We start from the raw sequence: 22934 nt of genomic DNA, 5'->3' as shown, positions 1-22934 counted from the left end.
AATTCTGTAGGAAATAAATAGAAGCCTTTTTCCTGGGATCACATGAGGCAGGTAGAGCAGGTCTCTGGAGGAGTTTTTTTCATATTTCAGTGTTTCTGAGGACATTTGCTTTACTGTTCTCTCTCACCATCGCACAGATTTGTCCCTTTTCAGTACAGTCCTGTATATAATGGTCACACTGCATAGGTTTTGTCTGCTCTTAACATTTAAGCTTTCTTTAAAGCAAGGGATCTCTGTCACATGATGTGGAAATACAAAATTGCTTGAAAGCAAGATCAGTTCTTAACCTGAACTTTTTTTATGAAAAATCAGGTACTTTAACTGTTTTTACACTGACATGTAGTTGAGTCTCTATCGGATAGAGATCTGTTTGAAAGCAAACAAAGAAAAACCCTTAGGACTGCAAACAAAGCAGGCTGCCTTGCTTTTCTCTCTATTTAAAAATGGATGACCGCTTTCATTGAGGACTAAGCCAGATAAACATTAATTTTTTTCATTATTGCACGTTAGTTTCTTGTTTTGGATGTTGGATGGTTCAGAGTAGGTTGTTGATAACTCAGAGAATTGATAGACATTAAATGTCATTTTCGCCAAAGTAGTGTAATTTCCGAAATAAAGTAGGTCTGAAGGTCAGTATTTCAGCTCTTTGCTTCAAATCCTGAAGATTCATAAGGGAAAATATTGGAACACTTATTTTTCTCACTGAAGACAGCTTACTGTTTAAACTGATAACTGTTCTGTGGAAGGTCTGCATAGGGATTTTACATTTATATATAAAGTAGAAACCATTTTTCATGTGTTACTATTTTTGATAATAGAATTAGTTTAAAACTGTGTTCTTAATCACTCTCTTTTAGCATGCAGTAAAGACAGAAATTCAAAATAAACTCTGAGAAAAGAATGAAAATTGAAGTTGCAAATTCTGTATGTTAAGAAGAATGTATGAAGAGCTTTGATACGTGCAGCAGAGTGAAACAGAAGGGTAGTGGGTTTTTTCATACAAGGCAGTCAGTCTGAGAGCAGGATGTGACCTGTTGAAATTAGCTTTACTATATCACTATACTCTTACTAATGCTGCAGTTCCAGGAGAAACTGTCCCTTGTAGCTACAACCACAGGTGAACTTTTTGCTGACTTGTGTCATCTTCTTCTTCCTTGAGGCAGAATACGTACTTGTTCTCTTGGCAGAAGCTTTTTTATATCATCTTTACAGCTTTTAGTAGCTCAGTGCTGTGTAAATTCACTGCAGATGTGGTGAAATACCTTCAATTAATCTACCCCCATATTCTTTTAGAACCAATTAAATGGTATGTCTTACTAAAATAATTCATTTAATTGAAACTGAGAAATGAAATGGGTAAAACTTGCCTTCTAATGTTTGTTTTCTGGATTTTCTTCTCATTAGGTGTCCTTGTTAGAATATCGTAAGAGACAACGAGAAGCTCGAAAAAGTGGCTCAAAAACAGACAACTTCCCCCTGGTTACGGTATCTCCTAATGCTGCTGGTGGAGGAAATACAAGTAGTAACAATGGTGCTAATGATGGGTATAACAACAGTGGTGAAAATGGGGAGCAAACTGATAGCACTGCAAGCCTGCCTTTACCACTGCCAGCCACTGTTTATAATGCAGCTCCAGAGGACACTGGCAACAACTGTGCAATTAAGGAATCTTCCTCCAGTGAGAAGAATGAACCAGAAGTTCAGTGGTAAGCCACAAACTATAGGACTAAAGTTCAGAAGAATTACGTACTGAAATCCAAGTCTTTCCTATTTGAAATTAGTTTTCATTAAGGGTGCAGTGGCAGATCCATGACTGGAAGTCCTTTCAGATTAGTGGAGTTGTCTTATCTCTTTCCTCAGAAATACAGAAGATACATCATAAAGATTAAAATATATGAAAAATTACCCATAAGACACTGATTAAATTATTTTAATTCTACTTTACTTTTTTAAGCATTTGTGTCCTTGTATTTCCACTCCTTTGTCTGTGGACTGAAGAGAATTTTTTCATGTTAAATCTCAAACCTTCTCAAAAGTACTCTAGGGGAAGAGGGTGGACCAGGAGAATAATCTGTACTGATTAGCAAAACCTTCTGGAAGACCTTAGGAGGTCTGTGTTTCAGTCATGTGGCTGGAACACGTGTGGGATGTTTGCTGTAGCTCAGTTGCCACGTGCAGGGCTGCAGCCCAGCCACAGCTCCTGCTTAGGGAGGGAGCGTGTGGTGACACTGCCAGTGTTGTTCAGGATGGTTAAATGGTTCCCTTGTTTGCAGACCATATGGTCAGTTGGATGCCATGCCAGGTACTCCTAACAACCAAAAATCCTGAGGAGAGAGAGAGTATGGATGGGGGGATGAGATAGAGTGACTTCAGTCTGTATAAAACACTGCATATATTTTTCACTCTGGTTTTGGTAGCCTTAAAATAGACAGTCAGCTGTGGTGACACTGTCTCCAAAATGTTAGTGCAAAATAAACCCTGCAGATGTTCTTCATGCTGTAGTGAAGGCCTGACTGTGCTGGGGAGGCACATGGGCTAAGAAGTTGAATGTCCTTCTGCTCACATCCTCCAGCTAGTCTAGAAGCTGTCCCAGAAGGATTTTGTAGAGCCAGTTGAAGGGAGAGAATGTCTAGTGCAGTCTTCAGCATTCCACTGAAAAGTGACTGTAAGTTCACTGTGCAGGAGACACTGTACTATATTGTAATCAAAGGATGTGGAAACAGGCTAAACAGGAAAGAATTAACTGCTAGGATTTTGCAGTAACCCTGCACAGCAGCACCAAAATTTATTTTAGTGCGGCAGTATTATGGAATAATGCCATATGTCCTTAGCATAAAGGAATGCAGGGTTTTGTGGAGTGCTGTTAGTTATGATGTTGTTGATGAGATTGTGATTGTGAGATGTAATCGATTGTAAGAGAGAGATCTGTCACTGCATACCCACTATCAGGCAAGTAAATGTAGAAGCTTTAACAGAGATATATTTGTAGTAGCGCACTATTTACAATTCTGGATCCATTATTAAAGAGCAGATTCTTAACAACAAACTAATAAGCTGATTGTTTGCAGTTTTGGAAGACAGTTTTCTACAAATGGACACTAGGAACCAGTACCTGTGACCTTTATTTTTTTACTTTTCAGTTGCTTAGAAGACAAAAATCTCACAGATCTACAGGCATTCCCTTACTGAGAGGAATTACTAGTCCTTGCAATGTAACAGGGAAGGGGAGAAAATAGATACAAACCACTTAACTAATAATATTTCTTATGTACAACCAGTTATTTGGTCGTTACATGCAGCCAACACTGTAAACTCTCTGACTCAGTATTTGCATATACATTGTCCTAAATTTGGTCTGTGGGAGTACATCTCGAATTTAAAATGGGTGTCTCTCTTGCAGGACTGCGTCAACCTCTGTGGAACAAGTGAGAGAACGAAGTTATCAGAGAGCTTTACTTCTCAGTGATCATAGGAAAGACAAGGACAGTGGTGAGTTGATTTATCATGCTGATGGTGTATAAATCTAACCAGTTCCCCCATGGCAGTCTGTAATCATTCTAATACTGTGTTTGGGTCTGCTTCATCGGTAGGGGGAGAATCTCCTTGTAGGCCATGCTCACTGTCTCATGTTCAGTCTCCATCTCATTCAAATCTCATTTCCCAGTTGCAGCTTAAGGTCCCTTCTTTGACTGAATTTATGGAAGGTCAGTAAGCAGATGACCTTGTATGACACCGAATAGTCTCTTGTAACAGCTTTAAGAGCTCTTTTAAAGTCACGTATAAAGAGCTTAGTGATCTCTGCAAAAGATCTGATTTTCCCACTTTGACATTTATCTCTGCTTTATTTCTGTAGAGCCTGATTCTGAAAATCCAGAGCCAACTTCTGAATGTCCGTCCCCCGATACTTCTCAAAGGACTTGTAAGAGTCCATCAAAAGCAAGCAAGGTAATGCACAGTGTTTGCACAGTCAGCATAGTAATAGCCATATACATCTGTGATTTATCTTTAAAAATGTTAATTTTCTTGTTTACTACTTAGGTTACATACATACATGTTCATCTATCTGTGCAGTAATTTTACACAGGTAAACACTTGTAAGAATATTTATCCATACACACTGAAAAGTTGGTTTGTGTGCTGTTTCTTCAGTATCTGTACCTATTTAGAGATGATTTTGCATTTAGACAGAGAAGAGATTCTGTCAGTGGTGTTCTGAGGGGTGAGTGCTGAAGGACTGGCACTCAGAACCAACAGCAAGGATGTGATTTACCCTTAACAGGAGGTTGCCCTTGTTATGCCAGCGTTTGGCACTGTTTGTCAGTCAGGGCACTGATAATACAGAGGAGGATGTTGAGTAGTTGCCTGTGCCATATTAAGTGAAGTAATTCAGGTTTTAATGTTTAGTCTGCTTGCTTGCACTGCCTCAGCTTTAAAAAGTTAAATCACTCTAAAAATGGCTTTATTTTTGTAAATGGTCTTCTCTGGAATGACTTATTTCAGATTTCAGAAATCCAAAACTTTTAACACAGAACAGATCTAGACTTCGATCTGATGGGTCATATTTCTGTTAAAATACAATTACTGGTCTTTGAACAATTATTGACACATACTTGCTAAAAATAATGTCTTTCTATGCTTGATCTTTCTGTTGTTCATGTTTTTCTTACACCATGTTTTCTTATCCTGCAACTTGATGCGCTTTTTTGCCATTGGGGAGGGTATTCTGAGATCTTTTTTTCTCTCTGCTGCTGCATGCATGGTTAAATATTTTAAATGTTGAGCACTGACTTGACTTTCTTTTCATTCCAGCCCTCTTCACCGAATCCTGTAGTTTCAACACAGTCACTTGGGAAAACACCCACAAAACCAGATTCACACTGGGAAAGTGCAGCTAACGCACCTGAGACTGAATGTGCGAACCATCCAAAATCTGAGCTGCAACAAAAACAGCTGGCAAACAACGTCCAAGCACTTTCAAAGAATCATCCATCTCAGTCACATCTGCGCAGTTCTGCTGAGCAACTCTCACATTCACAGAAGTTGCCTTCCGCACCTTTGAAGCTGCATTGCCCCCCTTCGCCTCATGTAGAAAATCCCCCCAAGTCTTCTACCCCTCATGCGCCTGTGCAGCACGGTTATCTGTCACCAAAGCCTCACTCACAGCAGTTGGGATCTCCATACAGACCTCATCATCCACAGTCACCTCAAGTTGGAACACCCCAGAGGGAAACACACCGAACCTTCTATCCAGCAGCACCGACCCTTCAGCCCAGTAATCAGCCACAGGCGAGCGGGCCCCTGTTCACTCAGACAACATCAGGACAATCCTCAGCTTCTTACAGCCAGTTTAACCAACAAAATTTGAACAGCAATGCACCACCTCCCCCACCCCCTCCACCCCCTTCTTCTACTTACTATCAAAGCCAGCAGCCCTCTGGAAACTTCCAGAGCTACAGCCAGCTGAAGGGCAGCATACCCCAACAGACTGTGTTTTCATCTGGACCAAATCAAGCACTTCCTGGCACTGCAGGTCAGCAAACAGTGCCGGGACACCACGTAGCTGCAGGGCATTTTTTGCCGTCTCAGAACCCCAGTATTCATCACCAGGCATCGGCATCCGCCGCTCCGCCGCCGCCTCCACCACCACCTGCTCCAGGGCCTCACCTTGTCCAGCAGCAAAGTACTCATCAGCAGCACTCTGTAGCACATGTTGTCGGTCCGGTCCATGCCATGGCAGTGGCTCCTGGATCGCACATTCATTCTCAAGCTGCTGGTCACCATTTGCCACCGCCTCCTCCGCCACCAGGTCCTCTTCCCCACCACCAACCTCCCCATCCTTCAACGGGACACCAAGGTTTGCAAGCACAACACCAGCATGTTGTAAACTCGGCACCTCCCCCCCCTCCGCCCCCTCCCTCCAACGTCATCGGCTCGGGCCACCACCCGGCATCAGCACAAGGGTTACACCACCCCTCTCATCAAGGACCCCCCCATTTCCCTTCAAACGCTCACACGAGCGTGTCCTCCTACTCCTCACAAGCCCCACATCACACGACGTTAGGACCTGGACCTCAACATCAGCCTGCTGGCACAGGACCTCATTGCCCACTCCCTGGTCAGGGTCCTCACATCCAACCTCAAGGACCAAACAGTATTGCAACACCTACTGCTTCCGGGTTCTGCCCTCACCCCGGCTCCGTGACCCTTCCCCACGGAGTGCAAGGGCAGCAGCAGGCCTCGCCGGTGCCGGGACAGATCCCCATCCACAGAGCACAGGTGCCGCCCACTTTTCAGAACAATTACCATGGGTCAGGGTGGCATTAAAACAGATCCCTTTAGTTATAAACATTTTTAAAATGTTCTGTAATATAAACTGTGTATATTTAATATGTACCTATTCAAGGTACTTTTTAAAGCTTGTACATGATACTTTGTATAAAAGCAAACACCAGTGCTCTTCCATTGTATCCTTTCCATTTTTTGCTTTTTAAAATTCCTGAAAATATGCTGTTAAGCCAGTATTAGGTATTTCTTTTTATTTTGTAAGTGGACATTCCAGCTGTTTTTTCTGGCAGTAGGTTTGATGCTGCATAATGTTTAAAATTTTATTGTTGCAGTTAAATTCATTTAGTGAAAGTTTTCTATATTACTTTTATACATATGTAATTAAATAAGTACACAGGCTAAGTGATGGCACTAACAACTTTTTTTTTTTCCATTTTCTTCTGTCAACAGTTTTTTGTGTGCATAGAGATAGGAACCAATGCAATACAGATTTTTATAGTTTTGGTGTGGACATGGCTTTTTGTTTCATCAGTTATTTGCAGATATTGTAATTTAATGTATAGACTGTTTCTAATGTCTGACGAGTGCTGTAAATACTGTATTTCTTTCGCTTGTAAAGTTGCTTAAAAGCTTCTTTCATTTGATATAGTATTGTATATAATAAGTCTTTTGCAAAAAAAAGTGTGATCTTTGTGAAAGTAGTACAGTATATGATCTTTAATTTTTTTTTAATATACTGTCACATTGCAGCACTGGTTGGGCATTTTAATTCATGTTAATAAATCACAATTATGTCAGTTTTAACTACTTGTCCTGAAAGGGTGGTATGTCAGCAGGGAAGTGGCCTTAGGTCTGTGGAACGCCCCCTCTGCTCTCTTGCGAGGCTGTTCACTTCCCTGCAGTTTCCAGCTGTGGCTTTACTTCTGCAGCACAGACAGATGGGGAACAGGTGGAGGAGGGGAGGTTGAGGAAGAATCCCCCCAGGCACAGCAGGGTCTTGGGTCAGTTTACTGATGTTAATCGGGCAGTGACGTGGTATGGAGTGTTGTGGGCTAGAGATGTTCTGACCTTGGCTACAGACCTGGCGCCACTTGCAGCTCTGGTACATTGTGGTTCCTGTTTCCCTTCTTGTAGCTCTGCAGGCCCTGCTGTTGGTGCAGACTTGAGGGAGCTGAGTGTGTGATGCTGTAAGGGGGCACAGAATGTTACAAACTATGTAGTAGTTGGGTTTTTTTAAGGGCAGTGGATTATTCCTGTGGTGGAAGAGCAGCAGCTGCTGTTGTGCTTATGGGTGCAGTTATTCTGTAATGGGTGAGTGACGGCGTCCTTCTATCTCGGCAGTAACTGCTCTCAATTCTGCTCACATAACAGGACGGTGCTCAGTGGCTCCACCTCAGAACCAGAGAGGAGAACCAGTGTGGGAGGAAAGCTGAAACGGGATAGGAGGGGAAGTGGCTGCTCCTACTCACTGAAAAAAAGTGGTAATTCTTTTTAACCTGTAGACAGAAATGGGGGCCACTTTAAATTCTGACTTGCCTCTAATTAATTCTATTAGCTAAAATCATATACGTAGAAATGCTTTCCTGAACACCTGCTGGCTCTGCAGAACACACACTTTGAGGAGTGCAGTATGGTTTGCATTAGCCTGAAGTAGCAGAGGATTAGGCCATCAACAGCAGAAAAACGGAACCCACTCCAGCTAGGAGTTGCTCATCACTGATTCTGAAAAAAATACACCTTGACCTCTCAAGCCCACTGTTCAAAACTGGTTCTCTGCTCCTGCTTCCACACCTCCACAAAGTGACATCATCCTTTGGAGTGTAAAACACACTGTGCAGGGCCAGGTCTTAGTGCAGCACAAGGAGCTGCTGCACTGGGGTGCAGTGGGACTAGGCCTCAGTGCCCTAAGTGCTTCTGCAGTGCCATGGCCAGGGCAGAGGGGATTGCTGTGCCCGTTGTGCTCACTTGCCTGCCTTGGCTTGATCTGGCACTTTTAATCCAGTGCCAGCATTTTCTGTGTATTCAAGAACACGTTTCTAACTTGCAGCAGTGGGCACTGCAGGGGCCAGGCTGGCTGTGAAGTTGAACATAATTTTTACCTCCAGTTTGAGTCCATTGTGGGATTCATCCTTCTCACCAGTGTTGTCCTTGCAGCCATTAAAAGCAGTTCCAGGGATAGGGGTGAAGGCACATGGTCCCGAAACCCAACTGCTGTCAGGACCTCAGCACTGGATGAGTTTCTCCCGCCTGGGGCCTTGGCAGTTCTCTGGAGTGGCTGCCCCAGCCCTCTGTGACAGGAGTTAAACAGGTGGTAGGAAAGACTCTTGTTGGGTTTTGCCACATTTCACCCAGCCCCTCCAGCCACAGGGCCCCTCGGGTTGCTCTGACTGACAGCAGGGGAGGTATTTCATAAACCAACACAAGAAGCTGCATTTCTCTGGCCAGGCTTTGCCAGCCCCCACCCCCCACCCCTCCAGCACAGCAGCTGAGTCCTGGCTAGGCAAAGATTCCAATGACCAGCAACACTGTCTGAAAAAACAAAACACTTTAATTAGACAACTGCAAGCACCTCAAACAACTGGTTATTGTTACAGCATGGGGCTATCTTCTCACAATCTAGTTATTGCAAAGGCATGTGAATAAATTTCATATGGACAAAGTCAAGAAAAAAAGTGGCACCGTAGTTACATGAAGATCAGGAGTAAGCTTACATTCATCCCACTGACTTCTAAATGAGGCCCAAACACACCTCCATACTGTACATTCTAAAATCTGTATTGCCTATAAGCTTCAGCCTATGCAGCCTTTCCTAGGAAACACGTAATTGTTGCGTGCAACTTACAACGGGCAGTCGTATGTCTACGGATGGGAAAGAATAAAGCTAGTGCAATTTGTTTTAGAAACATGTAAAGCTATGAATGGAATGAGCATGATCTCGCTTCTTGGATTAATTTACCCACTGCCCTGTAAATATTTGCAGCTATATCCTTCCTTAACTGACGCCAAGCACACACTTTTATTATAAAAGATCAGTAATTCTACACAGAGAGTGGTTCTCATGCTCTACTTTTAATTTTTTTTCTTTTTCTTAAGGTATAGTACAACTTACAGTGCTTATAAAAAGGCAACACCATATGGTACCATGTCTTCACTATCACATTGTAGGGAAATTGCTATCTTTCTTTTCTTAAAAGCACTTAAAATAGGCAAAAGTTCTAAAAGGGAGTGCTAAATGATAATGCATACTTTATTAGAAAGAAGTCTAGCCTTCCTTTAAAGTGCCGTTTGGGGAATGAAATCCTGTAAACCAGAGCCACTTTGTTTAAAATCCAATGAACGGGAACTGCTACAGAATAGAAAGTTTACACAATTCCTTAAAGCAGTTTAAAGTCCACTACATGCAATTGGTTTGCTATAAAGCTCTCTAAAACTTAAGTCGCTTTACTCTGAAATTGAGTCCCCAGTCCCATATTTAAATGGAAATAAACATTTACAGGGTGCATTTACATACACTATAATACAAGAATGATGTCCCTTTGCCAGAAGATAAAATTGTACAATTCCTCGCCGTAACTCAGTTCTGACTTGATAAATTTCTTACACTTGTAAATTATATAATATGCATCAGCTAAAATATTTTTTTTTTCATAAATAGTTACAAAACTTGCCAAAACACATTGGGGGGAAGTTTCCTTTGTTCAAAAATCTGACATCTGAATGCCACACAACACAAGAAACAATGCTTAAAGACACATTAAGTGTTTTCTGAAGAAAGTGGGTGAGTAAACTACTAGCTGAAGACAAAAAGACTACCCTTCCCCAAGAACACAGTGCACAAAAAGCAAAATGTCAAACAGTACCTCAAGCAAAATAAAGGTCTGAGGATTGAAGCCAGCTCACGTGTGATCCTGCTAAAGATTTTGTGACAGTCACCATTTAGGTCCAACGCATTGGAAGTGGTTGCTGGCTTTTTTTTTTTACATCTGAGAGATTCTGCTAAGAATTCAGCCACGGATGCCTAAGGCATTCTCCAGCTGAAGCGCGTTTCTCTGGGACCATTTCTAGCATGGGGATCAGGAAATCTGTAAACTGTGCAGCATCTTCATGAGGCCAACCGTACTTCTCCACAAGCACATCAAAAAGACTCCAAGGTTTCAGCTTGGTAATGTGTCGGAGCTCTCCTGCAAACAGAAAGATGAATAGCGTTAGGGAAACACCTCGTTATCCCTGTTAGTGACTAATCCCTGTTTTGTTTTTCTCCCACTCTGCATTCACAGCACCTTGACCAGGCTGAGAATCATTGTTGACGAAGGACAGCACACAGCAAGCTTGAGGTCCTCACAGGAGACGAATATGTCCGATGTCAAAACCAAGAAACCATTCCTACAGCAGACACCCAGACCCCACTGATGTTTTACTGCTCTCTCCACTCTCCCACACAAAAAGACTCACACAGGCTCACACCGTGGGCAAAGAACACTGCAGGCGTTTCCTTCTTCATCAGCCAGTGAACCCAAGTTTTACAAAATCTGCTCCGATCCCAAGACAGAGGTCTCAGGAACACGGGTCCCTGCCCTGCTCTGTGGCATCTGCCAACAATGCAGCAGAGCAGCGATTCATCCCTAACCAAGCTGAGCCGGGAGGTTTGGCACTCAAGGGATTCTGCTCCATCTCCCAAGTAAACACCGCCGGGAGGCTTGGTCTGAATCCTTTCTGAGAAGGAAGCACCTGCTGCTGCCCATGTCTCCTTCAACCAACCACTGAGACAAGTGGTGGCAGCAGCTGCAGGATCTGAGTTCTCACAGAGGGGGGGAATTGCACATCTGGCCAACCTGGCAACGTGTCTCAGACCAAAGCAGAGGTGAGAACCCATCTGCAATTCAAACCAGCAATATTATCCAGATCTACCCACAGCTCATCTGGCACGATGGGGAGGACTCTTCAGTTTCCTGCTCCTCCACTCCTAGGAATGGGGCCTAATGCCATGAATGAGATGGGCCATGAGGTATGTGATGAAGGGATTACCATGGATTACCAGGTTATCAGGCCAGATGACCCTTATTGCTGCAGTCAGATGGGTGGAAGAGGGACTGAGGAGTCACCTTGTGCAAGACCCGCAGCCTTTGTAATCAAGGTTCTTGATATCCCTTGTTTACATGTGGCTGCCCCCCCACCATTTATGATGGCATAACAGGGAATTTGACAATGGTCTCACCTCCACTTCTACCAAAAGGATCAATCTGACATTTGAAATCCTCTGTGAAGAGGATGAGACGAGTCAATAGGCTCACTCACCTCTCTATCGCAAAGCAGGGACGCCTGTCTAGTAAGATTTGTGCTTCCAACTGTGTTGGAGCATACCCAGGAACACTTGTACCCAGTGCTTGCTGTACACTTGTATTTTGTAGATCTGGTACATTTATCACCAGCAATCTCATGAGAACCTACAGCCTGCTGCTTCAATAAACTACACTAGTCACAAATCTGCACTTGTGAAAGTTCTTACTGAACACGACCAGACTTAAGAGCCCTTGATCTGTTCTAAGCAGTAACGAAGCCCAGATGCACCCAGCCCTCTGATCTCTGAGGACCAGATGGAACACAAGGGCAGTTGTTTTCTGCCAAATTTCTATACTCTTAAGGCAACCCATGACCATCTCCCTTCTTCGCAGGCATATGTCTGAGCCAGTCTCCACATGACACAGCAAAACCCTTAAAGAACGCTGTGGTGCTTCTGCAATGTCCCCTGAACTGCTGAGGAGAGTGACAGGGTCTCCCCCACAACAGGAGGCTGAGCGTGGCTCCTCCACAGCTTTACAAGCTCATTACACCATCTGGTGAGGGGGCATGCAGGCCATACTATATTTAAGCAAAGTGGTCTGCCAGCTTGGTGGCCGTCCCTGGCTGTAACCTACTGCCCATAAAATGCCATCAGGCATCCGCTCTTGGTCAGAGTTTCTGTACATCCCTGTGGCTAGGGAAGTTCCAGGGCAGGAGAAGAAACCTGTGTCAGACTGCCCAAGAGGCTGAGCATCTCAGTGCAATGGAACAAAACCCCCAAAGGCTCAGCAGGCCACATTCCTGCTGGCTCAGCCCCCTCAGCAGAAGGTCCTACAGGACGAGATGCTTGAAAAGGCAGCTCTCCAGCCCCTGTCACAAGGTCCCCAAAAGAGCAAGTGTGCAAACAATCCATCATTTGCAAGTGAACAAAAATCCTGCTGGTAAGAGAAACTCAGGATGTGCTACCCACAGCTGGCCCACTGTCCCCTTTCCATCTCACAGGGCAGCAGGATTTCTGAGAGAGGACTATAAGCAGAGGCTGCATTCCCCTGCTTCATGTCTGAACATTTACAGCACAAAGATGTCTGTCGGTACCCAACAGTCAAACTCAAAAAGGCTCCACTCTGGGCCCACAACTGTCCCACAGTATGAATGTACAGGAAGGACAGCACATCTCAGAGCAGCATATTCATTTCCAGGCCCACTCTCAGCCCTTTAAATCTTTGTGCAACTCTGAAATTTAACTGCTAAAAGTCTTACCTTTTGGAAGGTTTCCAAAAGCGTGTACTGATGGCTACTTATAAGAACAGGTAGTAAGTTATGTAAGCATAGACTCAAATACTGCCTAAAAGCAATAAAAAATAGTGACCTGTTACTGAGTGCAAGCAAAAAATTACTAAAAAAAAAAAAAAAAATCAAAATCAGGCTGTGTCCACAGCTTCTCCAGCATTCATTGCAAGGGTTGTTGCAAACATTTACCAAACTAGGCTATCTCTGGGGGAGGAAGCTGTGTTTCCATGCAGCACTGTCTCCATCTCTGCATTCCCATTATATTGTTTCCAGCATCTTTCCTCCCTCAGATTTGGTCAGGAAGGACTGCACAATGAGGCTCTTGGTGTCACTGCAGAAGGCAAGTTCGTGCTGTTTGAATACTCCTTATTTTGTAAATGCTCACACTAAGACCAGCACAAAGGAAAAAAAAAAAAAACCAGAGTTTTTCTGCTGGGGAAGAAACTATTTTAGCAGTGAGGACTGAAATTTTCCACAAGAAATTCTGTGAAGATTGTAAAAGCATTTAAGAAGGTAGGACACAGTAAAAATTATCTGTGTGGGGGCCACAAATTAAACTAATGCTTCAGTTTTCAGTAAGGATCATGATGCTGACCATGCAATCAAAATAGTGTAAGTAAAAGACAGTTAATACAACTGAGGCGGACAAAAAACCCTAAGAATTAATTTTCATGTGGTGGGTCCCTCTCATTTCCATCCTTAAGCAGGAGAGCAGCACAGAAAATGGAGGTGTCTGCCAACACGTACTTTCATCTGTTTAATGAGGCTTTTACCAGGCAGGGTGAGGAGAGCAAGCCTGTACCTGTCTGTAAAGGAGAAATTAAAAGCACAGGCCCCACCAGTCTGACACCATCCATATTCAGGGCATTACCATGAATTTTCAAAGAAATGCTAAAAATGTAATGAAGTGAGATCTTCCTAGCAGAGGCTCTTTATTTAGATTTTTTTTTATAGTGCAGCACACAGGAAATAATCTGCAGAGGACAACGGAGTTGTCAGAGCTGTAAAACCCCTCTTGCCAAAGCAGAGGCAGCAATGATCCCTCTGAAAAGTGCAATGTTAAGTCAGAAGGAAATCACTGAAAAAATTTCTGAAGGACCTGGGGGGAGGGGGAGGAAGATGCTATTTAAAGCTCTCTCTGCTGACGATAACACAAAAAACCAGAACTAGTCTATGAAATTTGCCAAAGACAAATTTAAGATGTGTCACCAGGCAAGAGGAGGACGGATTCTTGAACAGTAAGACATGGATGACGTGAAGGACCGGGGAAGCAGCAGTGGGATGTATTCTGCTGCTATGTACATATGACATGGTCCCCAGAACTAACACAAGGACTGCTGGAAAGGCCTCCCGGTATAGCAGATGGAAGCGAGGGAGGTGGAGGAGAGCCCTCCCCTTCCTTTCCCTTCCAGGCTAGTAAATGAACAGCAGTACTTCTCACTGTTACATCTTTCAGTGGGCAAAGCCAGCACCTGGCCAGCACCTTGCACAGGTTTAGCTCACAAGGAAACAGGGTTAGAAAATACCAGAAGAAAAATAAAAGTGTTTCAAGTGTTAATGCCAAAACATATTAATCATTTTTACAGTCAAAATAGCTTTCATGTCTTCATAGAAGCTATTTTCCATGGAGGAAAGGACTCCCTGGAGTTATTACTGGGCTCAATCAAGATGAGACCCTATAAAAAGTATGTGAGCATTTGTGCTATAGTGACTAAAAAGTGACTTGCAAATGCTTTCCCTTTTTAAAATGCACCCTCCAGTTTGAATGTCACAAACTGCTTCAGTCAGTTACTGAGAAGGGACTCGATTCTGTAAACTCTTTGGTTGCTAACAGCTTTCTTTTTGTGCCTGTGACTTCTGTGGCTCAACTCAAATGCTTAAAGCTTCTCTCTGAGGTCAAACTTACAGACAGGAGTAAAAATCATGGCTGATGTTTTCAAAACAGGGACCTACACTACGTTTTTTAAGCCCACCTTTACACCACAAAGAGAAATTCTCTGAAGAGCCTCATGCCTGTGCCACAGGGCTTCTGATCTCCAGTGCTCAGGCCACAAGCAGATGAATACAAAATGCATCAGCTTGCTGGCCTATCCCTGCCAGCCCACCATATGCAAATCCCTCCTGGGGGCACCACAGGCTGGCAGTACTGGGATGGACGGGGAAAAGGATACCTGGTGCCCGATTCAAAGAAAAGATGCTCAAGTGAGCAGGAAACCTGCCACCTCCATTCTTCCTCCACAAAGCACTTCAGCTTTCCCAGCCTGCAATAGCAGAATAACTGGGATGATCTGAAAATGCAGCTTGGGCTATTACTCCTTCATCTTGCATTTGAGATTTTCTGGTTTGAGTTGAAACACGTGGGATTGAGTCCACTTAATCTTCCATAGCGCACATTTTCTGTGGTGGGTGAACCCAAGCCTTTTAAGGTGCTTAAATCCCACCCTCTGGGATTTAAAAGGCACCCTCAGTGCCCCTGAGGAATGTCACTGAAGTTCAGGCCCTAGAGGACAACAGTGACAGTCTGCACTTGAAGATGCTCATGGAAGCAGGAGAAACTCTCCACTTGCAGGAATTTTACAAACTGCCCTCTTCTGTGCACTGCCAGCACTGCAGTTACCAAATAACTGTTAGGTCATTTTACAGTTTGGGGACATCACTAGAAAACACCAACCCATCTGCTGTAAGGTGAAAATTAGGAACATGAGATGCACTTTAAGGGAGGGTCAGGCTGGGGAAGTGAGGGCTGGCAGAGGAGCCCTTCTGCAGGCCCTGCCTCACTCCAGCAGCCACATTCCTTGTCTGGGGGTGCCTGTGGGCCTTGAGTTTGTTCATCTCAGTTAAAGGAAACTGTTCTAAGCCTGCTGATACAGCCTCTCTCTCTGCCCCCTGTGGCAGCTCCTGAAGCTCACTGTCTGCTGAATAGGGAAGTGATTGTTTTAAAGCCACCCCTTCTAAATTTCACTGGGTTTCCCCCACCTCTAACACGGTGGGTGCTGGCAAACAGCTGCTCTGTCTTCAGCTTATCCACTGAATTCCCAGTTACGTAAACCTCAACAATTCCTCCAGCAGCCTTCTCCGTTCCACAATAGAAAGACTCCCTCAAAGGGCAGTTGCTCCCTCCTAGATCATCACTGCTGCCCTTCTCTGCACTGTGCCCAACACCATTAACAGCCTCCCTGAGGACACCAAGGCTGCAGAGGTCCCTGCCGGACCAGAAATACCCACGCATAGAACAGGCAGCTCTCCTACAAGGGAGGATGAATCACTGGATCGTGTCCTGCCTCATGACCCCAAGCTGCTGCAGCCAGCACTGCCCCTCAGCCCCCCCAGCACCCCACGTGTCCGATGCCCATGGTGGGCCAGCACCAACCCTGCCCACGAGCTGCCTGTGGAGTCACGGGCTAGAGGGAATCCTGTCCCGCAGGAAAGCACTCACCAGCTGCAGCTGACAGCCCCAGATGTTCCCCCAACCACGTTAGAAGATGCTTCGGACACACCCTGTCCCTCGAAACAGCACAGTGCTGTCTCACACACCGAGGGGACAAAAGACACTTGAGGCATCACCTCGTTCCCTCACGTGTCAGAAAAGCCACCTGCCCTGCCTGCTCCCATGAGACCGACTGCACGCAGCCAAGTGTCCACTGCCCGGGTATTCCCTTCCCACCTCCATTATTTCTTACCAGTAGCACCTGCTGGACCACCACATACCATCCAAAGTTGCTGACAGAGGATTTTTCCATCACGTTACAAGATACGCAGAGTCCTCGCATTTGCACGAACATCAGACAACAGATTCACACAGACACTTCTTAACATCCACTCTTTGTTGAGCACTTCCCAAAATGAATTTTAAATGAAATATTGAAATGAATACTGCAAATTGCGGCTTTTCTCAGAAAGCCAAGTTTACACCAAAATTCTTCTTCAATAAGAGCTCTCCATTTAAATGGATATATTTCTTCAGTACCCATAAATGAACACACTCTCCTTCTGGATAGCATTATGCTTTAAATTAGTGTTGCATAAATACCGTTACCTTTTTTGGTGAAAAACTCCTTGGAATATTTCCCCAACATAGCGTATTTTCGAGGGATTTTTCCCAGCAGTTCAATGATCAATGCTATGTGGTCTGCATTGGAGAACATTGCCAGCAAAACAGAAACATACAACAGTTTAATCAGTACATTGCATGCACACACTAACACTGGCCCGGTACAGACAGAAATAGATTGATCCTGGTAAAAACCACACGTGCACACTGCTTGCTCAGTGGCTACTTTGGAAAGATGCTTTCAGCAAAACTTCCTTCTCAAAACCACGTCTGAGTATCAGCTGCCACAGACAAGTTTTGCCACGTAATTTAAAATGTACCAATAGATATTTTTCAGAACATGTGGCCATAAAAAAAAAAAAAAATTGTCAGAGATTCCTGCACATTTTGCTTTTCAAAAAGAAAATTTTGTTGTGTGATTTCAGGAAATGCTCCTCGCTGGGACGTGCTACAACCAGCAACAGCAATTCCACTTCTGTCTGCATCACGGCACCTTTCAAAAAGAAGAGGTACTACCTCTGCGATTGAAGAATTCCCGAGAATATTTTCCAGATAGAGCAAAGTGCCTTGGGATATTGCCTAGCAGCTCTATGATGTGTGCTATGTGGTCTATGAGGGAGAGAAAAAAAGGATACGGGAGTGGAAGGGGCAGGGAAAGGATGGGATAAAAAAGAAGAGGAAAGAAACTGGAATTAGTAAAAAATCAGAAATAGTTTCAAATCAACAATGTTTGCAGCAAATCCATGCAGAGGTTTCCAGGATCAGCAGAGCTCTGGCATCATTAGTAGCATTTAGGAACAATGAATGATGCCCACATTACCACTGCAAAGAGCATTTACAAGCAAACAAGCATGAAAATGGACAGGTATACAGATGGAAGCAGGAGTTAACTTTGATTTAAAAAAAAAATAATAATTAGTAATTGCCTAATTCAAATAAGAATACACAATGTAAACATTATTCCAGTGTCACTCTTATAAAGAGGAAATACTATCAAGTTCAAATTTGTCGTTTCTTTTCTAAACTAAAATGTTGTTATTTTCAATCAGGTTTCCACACATATGCAGTCTTACAAGAAGGGCAGTTTAATTCCTTCAGGCAGTTGTTAAGTAGATGAATATCTGCAGAAGGGACTTTTTGCCCACCCATTGCTAGTGGTGGAACTTAAAACTAAAAAGAAAAAAAATCATATTTATATTCTGAAAACAATGTGTATGAACAGTTCTACTCAAACACAAAACTTAACCCCACTGTAAAAGCTCACTGGAAATTTAAGAAGAGGACTATGAAAATATGTAGAAACTCTTATTGTGTCTCAGAAGATTCCTACCTTCATCCCTGGAATAGTCTTCACCAGAGTGTGGTTCAAACAAATAATCTCCAGTCGCTAGTTCAAACGCCTATAACATAACAGACACATTTATGGCATTTCAGAAAGAATGGGTTTGATCATAAGATGTCAGCAAAACATCACAGCTGTCTCAGAACCGAGAGGGAATGAACATCCAAAGCTCAAGGCCTACAACTGGATCTAAGACTGAGGAGAGGGACCATCTTACCTGGGGACCATCATTCCTGCAGTGCCAGGACAGCAGGAACCTGGGCTCTGGAGAGCCCCACGCTCAGCCTGGGGCTGGAGGCCTGGCTTTACACACTGATGTGTTGTCTGATGATCATGTGGAGATTGTGTGAGTGAATGAGGCTCAGAGCTATTTCTAAATATATAATGAGAACTACACATGTATCTGAAGGCTATTTACCTGCCAGATTGCACGCTGGAGACTAAACTAAAAAAGGTTGAATCACAAATAAAATCCATTTATAGCTATAATTAACCACCTGAAATTAGCAAACAGGGTAACCTTCTTCAAAGACTCAAATTCTAGAACGATTTTTTTTTTTTTAAATATTTTTGTTGAATCAGAAGTCATCAAAGTAAATACTGCAATGATGGGGTAAACAGTGAGACTGACACTGATGGGGAATCCAGAGCAGACACCATGACATTTGATCCCTCCAGGCCATGGCAATGCTTCAATGGGATGAAAACCCCGTGCCATGGGAGGGCAAACCTGAGTTTCTCTTCATGGGTGCAACAAATGTGAAAAGCCACAAAGCACTGAAGTACCTATGAGAGCCCCTGCTTGTGTACAAACATGGATTCCTCTAGTTCAATTCGTTAAACTATTCTCTTTCAGCTCTGGCTCAGAAATTGCCCAAGAAGCTACAGGAATCTAATTTTTTCCAGGTGGTTTAAACACCAAAATATTTTCCATGTCCAAGACCTGGGAAAACATCTGATCCAGAAAACCATTCCAAAAATCAGGCAGAACTTCCTGGCACAGTTCTAGGATGGGATTTCATTCTGTTAGAACATTTACTACAAAATATCTGTCTCCTGAAAATAGACAGTTTTCGGTTCCAATTTATAATCTGGAGTTGTTAAATCACCTGTAAATTTAGCCTATTTATGGGTACTTGGCTTTTTCAAGCTGTGAACTACAGTGTCATCCAAGTGGGCTACAGCCAACATAATTCACTGCAATCACACATACCAGCCAAGAAAACAAGAACGTCCCTTGTTGTCATTTCTGTTGATCCTATGAATGAGCCTTTAATTTCTAAAGTCACTATCACTTAATAAACAGTCATTCACTTTTTCTTTTATTCTACTCTTAACTCAACATTCACAGTTTTCATTTTACAGCTGTAAAAAGTCTGAAGGACTTCACAAAACATCAGATTTCTAAACTGAAATAAATTTTAACAGTAGCCAGAAGACATCACTGGGAGAGACTCTAAACACAACACAGAGAACATTGTCATTCTCTTGAACATAAGACTGAGAAGATCCAAGTGTCCCCTCCATATCTCATGGACCAGCTTTCCTAGAACACACGCTGATGGGGCTGATTTCTGAGCACATCAAGAATCTCACTGCTGTAACAGATTCTCAGAGAACAACAAAAACGTAGCTGAATTCAGCCACAAAGGTAGACTCCACAAGAATACAGTTTCTGTCCCCAAAAAATGAAGTATTAATAGCTTGATATGTCTGCGTAGGACTAGAAAGATTAAATTGAAAAACTGTAAAAATTGTTCACAGAGGAGTACAAGAAGTAACATATCGTTGTGATACTCCGAATTTTAGATTGGCTTGTGTATCACAAGAGCTGCAAACTCTCATAGACTTGGGATATTTGTACCACCCTCTTGCTGAAGAGAAACTAAAGCTTTTCAAAATTATGCTGCTTCTTTTTTCATTCTGTGTTGAGCTCTGACTATTCCAGGAAGGGCTGGAGCCACACCACCTCACATTTATTTCCTGACTCTCCCCAAAGGACTCTGCACTAAGAATGAAAAACATCTGACTCAGATGCACTGGAGACAGGTGCTGGGATGAATATTTGTAATAATTCTTAGCATCCATGAAGGACAATGTCCCACTGTGGCAACCTGGTAACATGTTCTGAGATATTTGTAGGACAGACCGGCTACACAGTGCAAGATACATGAAATTAATTGAGCCCCATTTAAGAAAGAGTAAAACCCAGACCTAGGTTTTTATCATAAAGAATCAGTTTTAAAAATATACTAATAAACACATAAATAGCTGTAAGAAGGACAATGACACCTCTGGATTGTATCGGTCAGAGTTCTTCTGCTCTTTAAACCCACGTCCAAAGGCACGGCGCACTGGAAAGCCCACCCCACCAGCGAGTCAGTGCCGCTGGAAGAGCAGCTCCCCCCCCTAGTTACTCAGAGCCCCAGTTTTGGCCTTGCGCTGCTGCTCTGCACGTCCTGGTCGCTCCCAGTCCTTACCCACACTTTATACCCAGCCTAGGTACACACACAGCCAGCCCCCAAAGGGAAGTCGCTGACACTCTGCGATGGCATCAGAGGCCGAGCCCCCAGGGTGAGCACAGAGCTGTGTCACAATCCTGTCACCGGCCCTCGGGACAAGGGACCACCCCTCTCCTCAGCGCTCACACGGGCACCTGCAGACCCGTGACCGGCCTGGGGCATCAGCATGAGGATGAGTCTGTCAAACTGGGGAAGGGCCAGGGAAGACGTGGCCCAAGGACGTGTCCTGAGCAGAGGATGTAGGATGGGAGAGGCTGGTGCAGCTGGGTGTGCTCAGGTTGGAGAAGGGGAGGAGAAGGGATTCAGTTGCTGCACTCCACTGCCTGGAGGCAATAACAGAGAAGACCAAGATACACCCTTCCCAGTGAAAGGACAACAGGGAGCAGACAAGAGCTGTGAGATGGGAAATTCCAATCAAATACAAGGAAAAAAAAATCTTTGGCAACACTGGCTGAGCACTGGGACAGGCTGCTCAGAAAGGCTGTGGAAATGCCATCCGGACAGGTATGTACCCCTAAACTGGATGAGGCTCTGAATTTCCTCTGAATTTTCATGTCTGAAAATCATCTAATTTTCATGTCAATCACAGTTCAAGAAAAAGGCACACTACTAGAAATCTCTTTTAAACCTAAATTTGGCTATATTTTTCATGATGCTACAAATACCGATTAACCATATTTTACTTACTTTCCCTTTGAAAGTATTAATTTATAAAAACTAATTTCTTGACAGAAACTCCAACTTCGAAATACCATGATGTTTTTTACTTAATGTTGACATTTACCTCAACAGAAGCCAGCATTTCATTTATTATATGGAGATAAAAAAAATGAGATGCAGCACACTCAACATATGGCACAGAAGCCCAAGGCAATCATCCATCCTTACTGACTGTACTGGCAGTTCCTACTTACCACTTTCCCAGGGTTATCACAAAAAACCACTTAAACTGCTCTTCTCCATCTGCAGATGGAGAACCTTTCATATATATATGGTCACAGTGCTGTTTTATAGGCTCTGGAGAGGCTCTCTTTCTTTCCTGCCACACGATTGTGTACGAACCTACCACACCACTGAACTGTTGGCATCACTACTGTATATTATGGATCCATGTCCAATCACACAATTGGAAACAGCTACATTTTCACTGTGTGACAGCTGTGTACTCAATCTGGTGATTGAAAAATGGATGTATGCCTAGGGAAAGCTGCCTGGGAGAGGACTACAAGAACAATTCACTTGGACTGCATCAGTTTCCCTGAACTGAAGCTCCAACTGAAAAAGGACAACAAGCTATACGCCAGAATTATTATTTTGACAGATGAGATCCGGCTCTTGGCCAGAGTTTCTCTGCCCCAGCTGAAATGAAGAGACGTGAATGAGATGACTGTAACTGCTTTAAAAATAGGCTTGGTTTTAAGAACGCTGCTCCACAGGTAAGTGGGAGCATGGAAAGAAGAGGAAAAAGCTTTTTGAGACACGAGCACACCTCCTGACAGTTTGTTCTCCCATGGACATCTCCCTCTGAAGAGCCTGGCAACGCAAAGAATATGAAAGGCACTTTGCATGGTTAGTGCTTGGTAAGAAAGGCCAGATACCCAAAACAGAGACTTGCATGGGATGCCTAGGAAAGGAAACAGGGTTCCTTTATTTGCCATACTCCTATCTCAGAATTATGCACGTCCCAAGTGGTTGCTTTGGAAAGTCAGTTTCTCTGGAAAATCATTTTCTGTTAAATGTTTCAGGTTGTCCACCCACCACCTTCAAAAAGGGTGTACAGTGATTAATAACAGCATTCTGTACTGTATCTGCCTACTGAAAAATATGTGTATAACGACTTCAGGTTTTTCTCCTCTCAAACCCACATTTTTGATTTTCCATTTTTCCTCAAACTACTGCCTCTGTGCAAGCTGAGGCTTGTCATCACACCTTTGGTATGTGCCACTCACACATACTAGCATGATGATACTCATGATCCCATGGAGACATGATAATTTTTCCCTGCTTACAACACTATGAGAGAAGTTGAGGACAGTTACCTCTCTACCCCACGTTAAGAGGACATCATACAAAGAAGTACATTGGGGACACAAGCCCCCAGTTACCTACAAGCACTTACATGTAGGTTTAATTTTGGCATCCTAAGTTACTATATCCTGCTAAT

At 43.6% G+C, this 22934-nt stretch overlaps 2 protein-coding genes across 10 annotated transcripts in view; one reads left to right on the top strand and one right to left on the bottom strand.

The window, feature by feature from the left end:
- Window positions 1-11768, top strand: part of KMT2E (lysine methyltransferase 2E) — a 62199-nt gene extending 50431 nt beyond the window's left edge. For 3 of the 6 annotated variants that reach the window (XM_027890069.1, XM_027890070.1, XM_027890071.1), the window contains 7 exons: window positions 1405-1706; window positions 3401-3489; window positions 3591-3704; window positions 3854-3945; window positions 4810-6276; window positions 7657-7766; window positions 10563-11768. In XM_027890069.1, the coding sequence (XP_027745870.1) occupies window positions 1405-1706; window positions 3401-3489; window positions 3591-3704; window positions 3854-3945; window positions 4810-6276; window positions 7657-7728 (2136 nt within the window). In that variant the 3' untranslated portion in view covers window positions 7729-7766; window positions 10563-11768. Of the gene's footprint in view, window positions 1-1404; window positions 1707-3400; window positions 3490-3590; window positions 3705-3853; window positions 3946-4809; window positions 7090-7656; window positions 7767-10562 lie in introns of those variants that run through there. The other 3 variants (XM_027890072.1, XM_027890074.1, XM_027890073.1) reach the window with 3 other exon arrangements.
- The window catches only part of SRPK2 (SRSF protein kinase 2), a 142739-nt gene continuing 128618 nt past the window's right edge, over window positions 8814-22934 (bottom strand). Inside the window, exons 14-17 of one of the 4 annotated variants that reach the window (XM_027890075.1) lie at window positions 18237-18306; window positions 17423-17515; window positions 16892-16984; window positions 8814-10466 (exon numbers count right to left, since the gene is read on the bottom strand). In XM_027890075.1, coding sequence (XP_027745876.1) covers window positions 10282-10466; window positions 16892-16984; window positions 17423-17515; window positions 18237-18306 — 441 coding nt within the window. In that variant the 3' untranslated portion in view covers window positions 8814-10281. The remainder of the gene's footprint in view (window positions 10467-16891; window positions 16985-17422; window positions 17516-18236; window positions 18307-22934) is intronic. The other 3 variants (XM_027890076.1, XM_027890077.1, XM_027890078.1) reach the window with 3 other exon arrangements.

Source organism: Empidonax traillii, unplaced genomic scaffold (genome assembly GCF_003031625.1).
Source record: "Empidonax traillii isolate 1590-97213 ecotype Southwest subspecies unplaced genomic scaffold, ASM303162v1 scaffold277:size2070623, whole genome shotgun sequence".
In the NCBI taxonomy this organism is placed as follows: Eukaryota; Metazoa; Chordata; class Aves; order Passeriformes; family Tyrannidae; genus Empidonax; species Empidonax traillii.
This window is presented reverse-complemented; position numbering and strand designations above follow the sequence as displayed.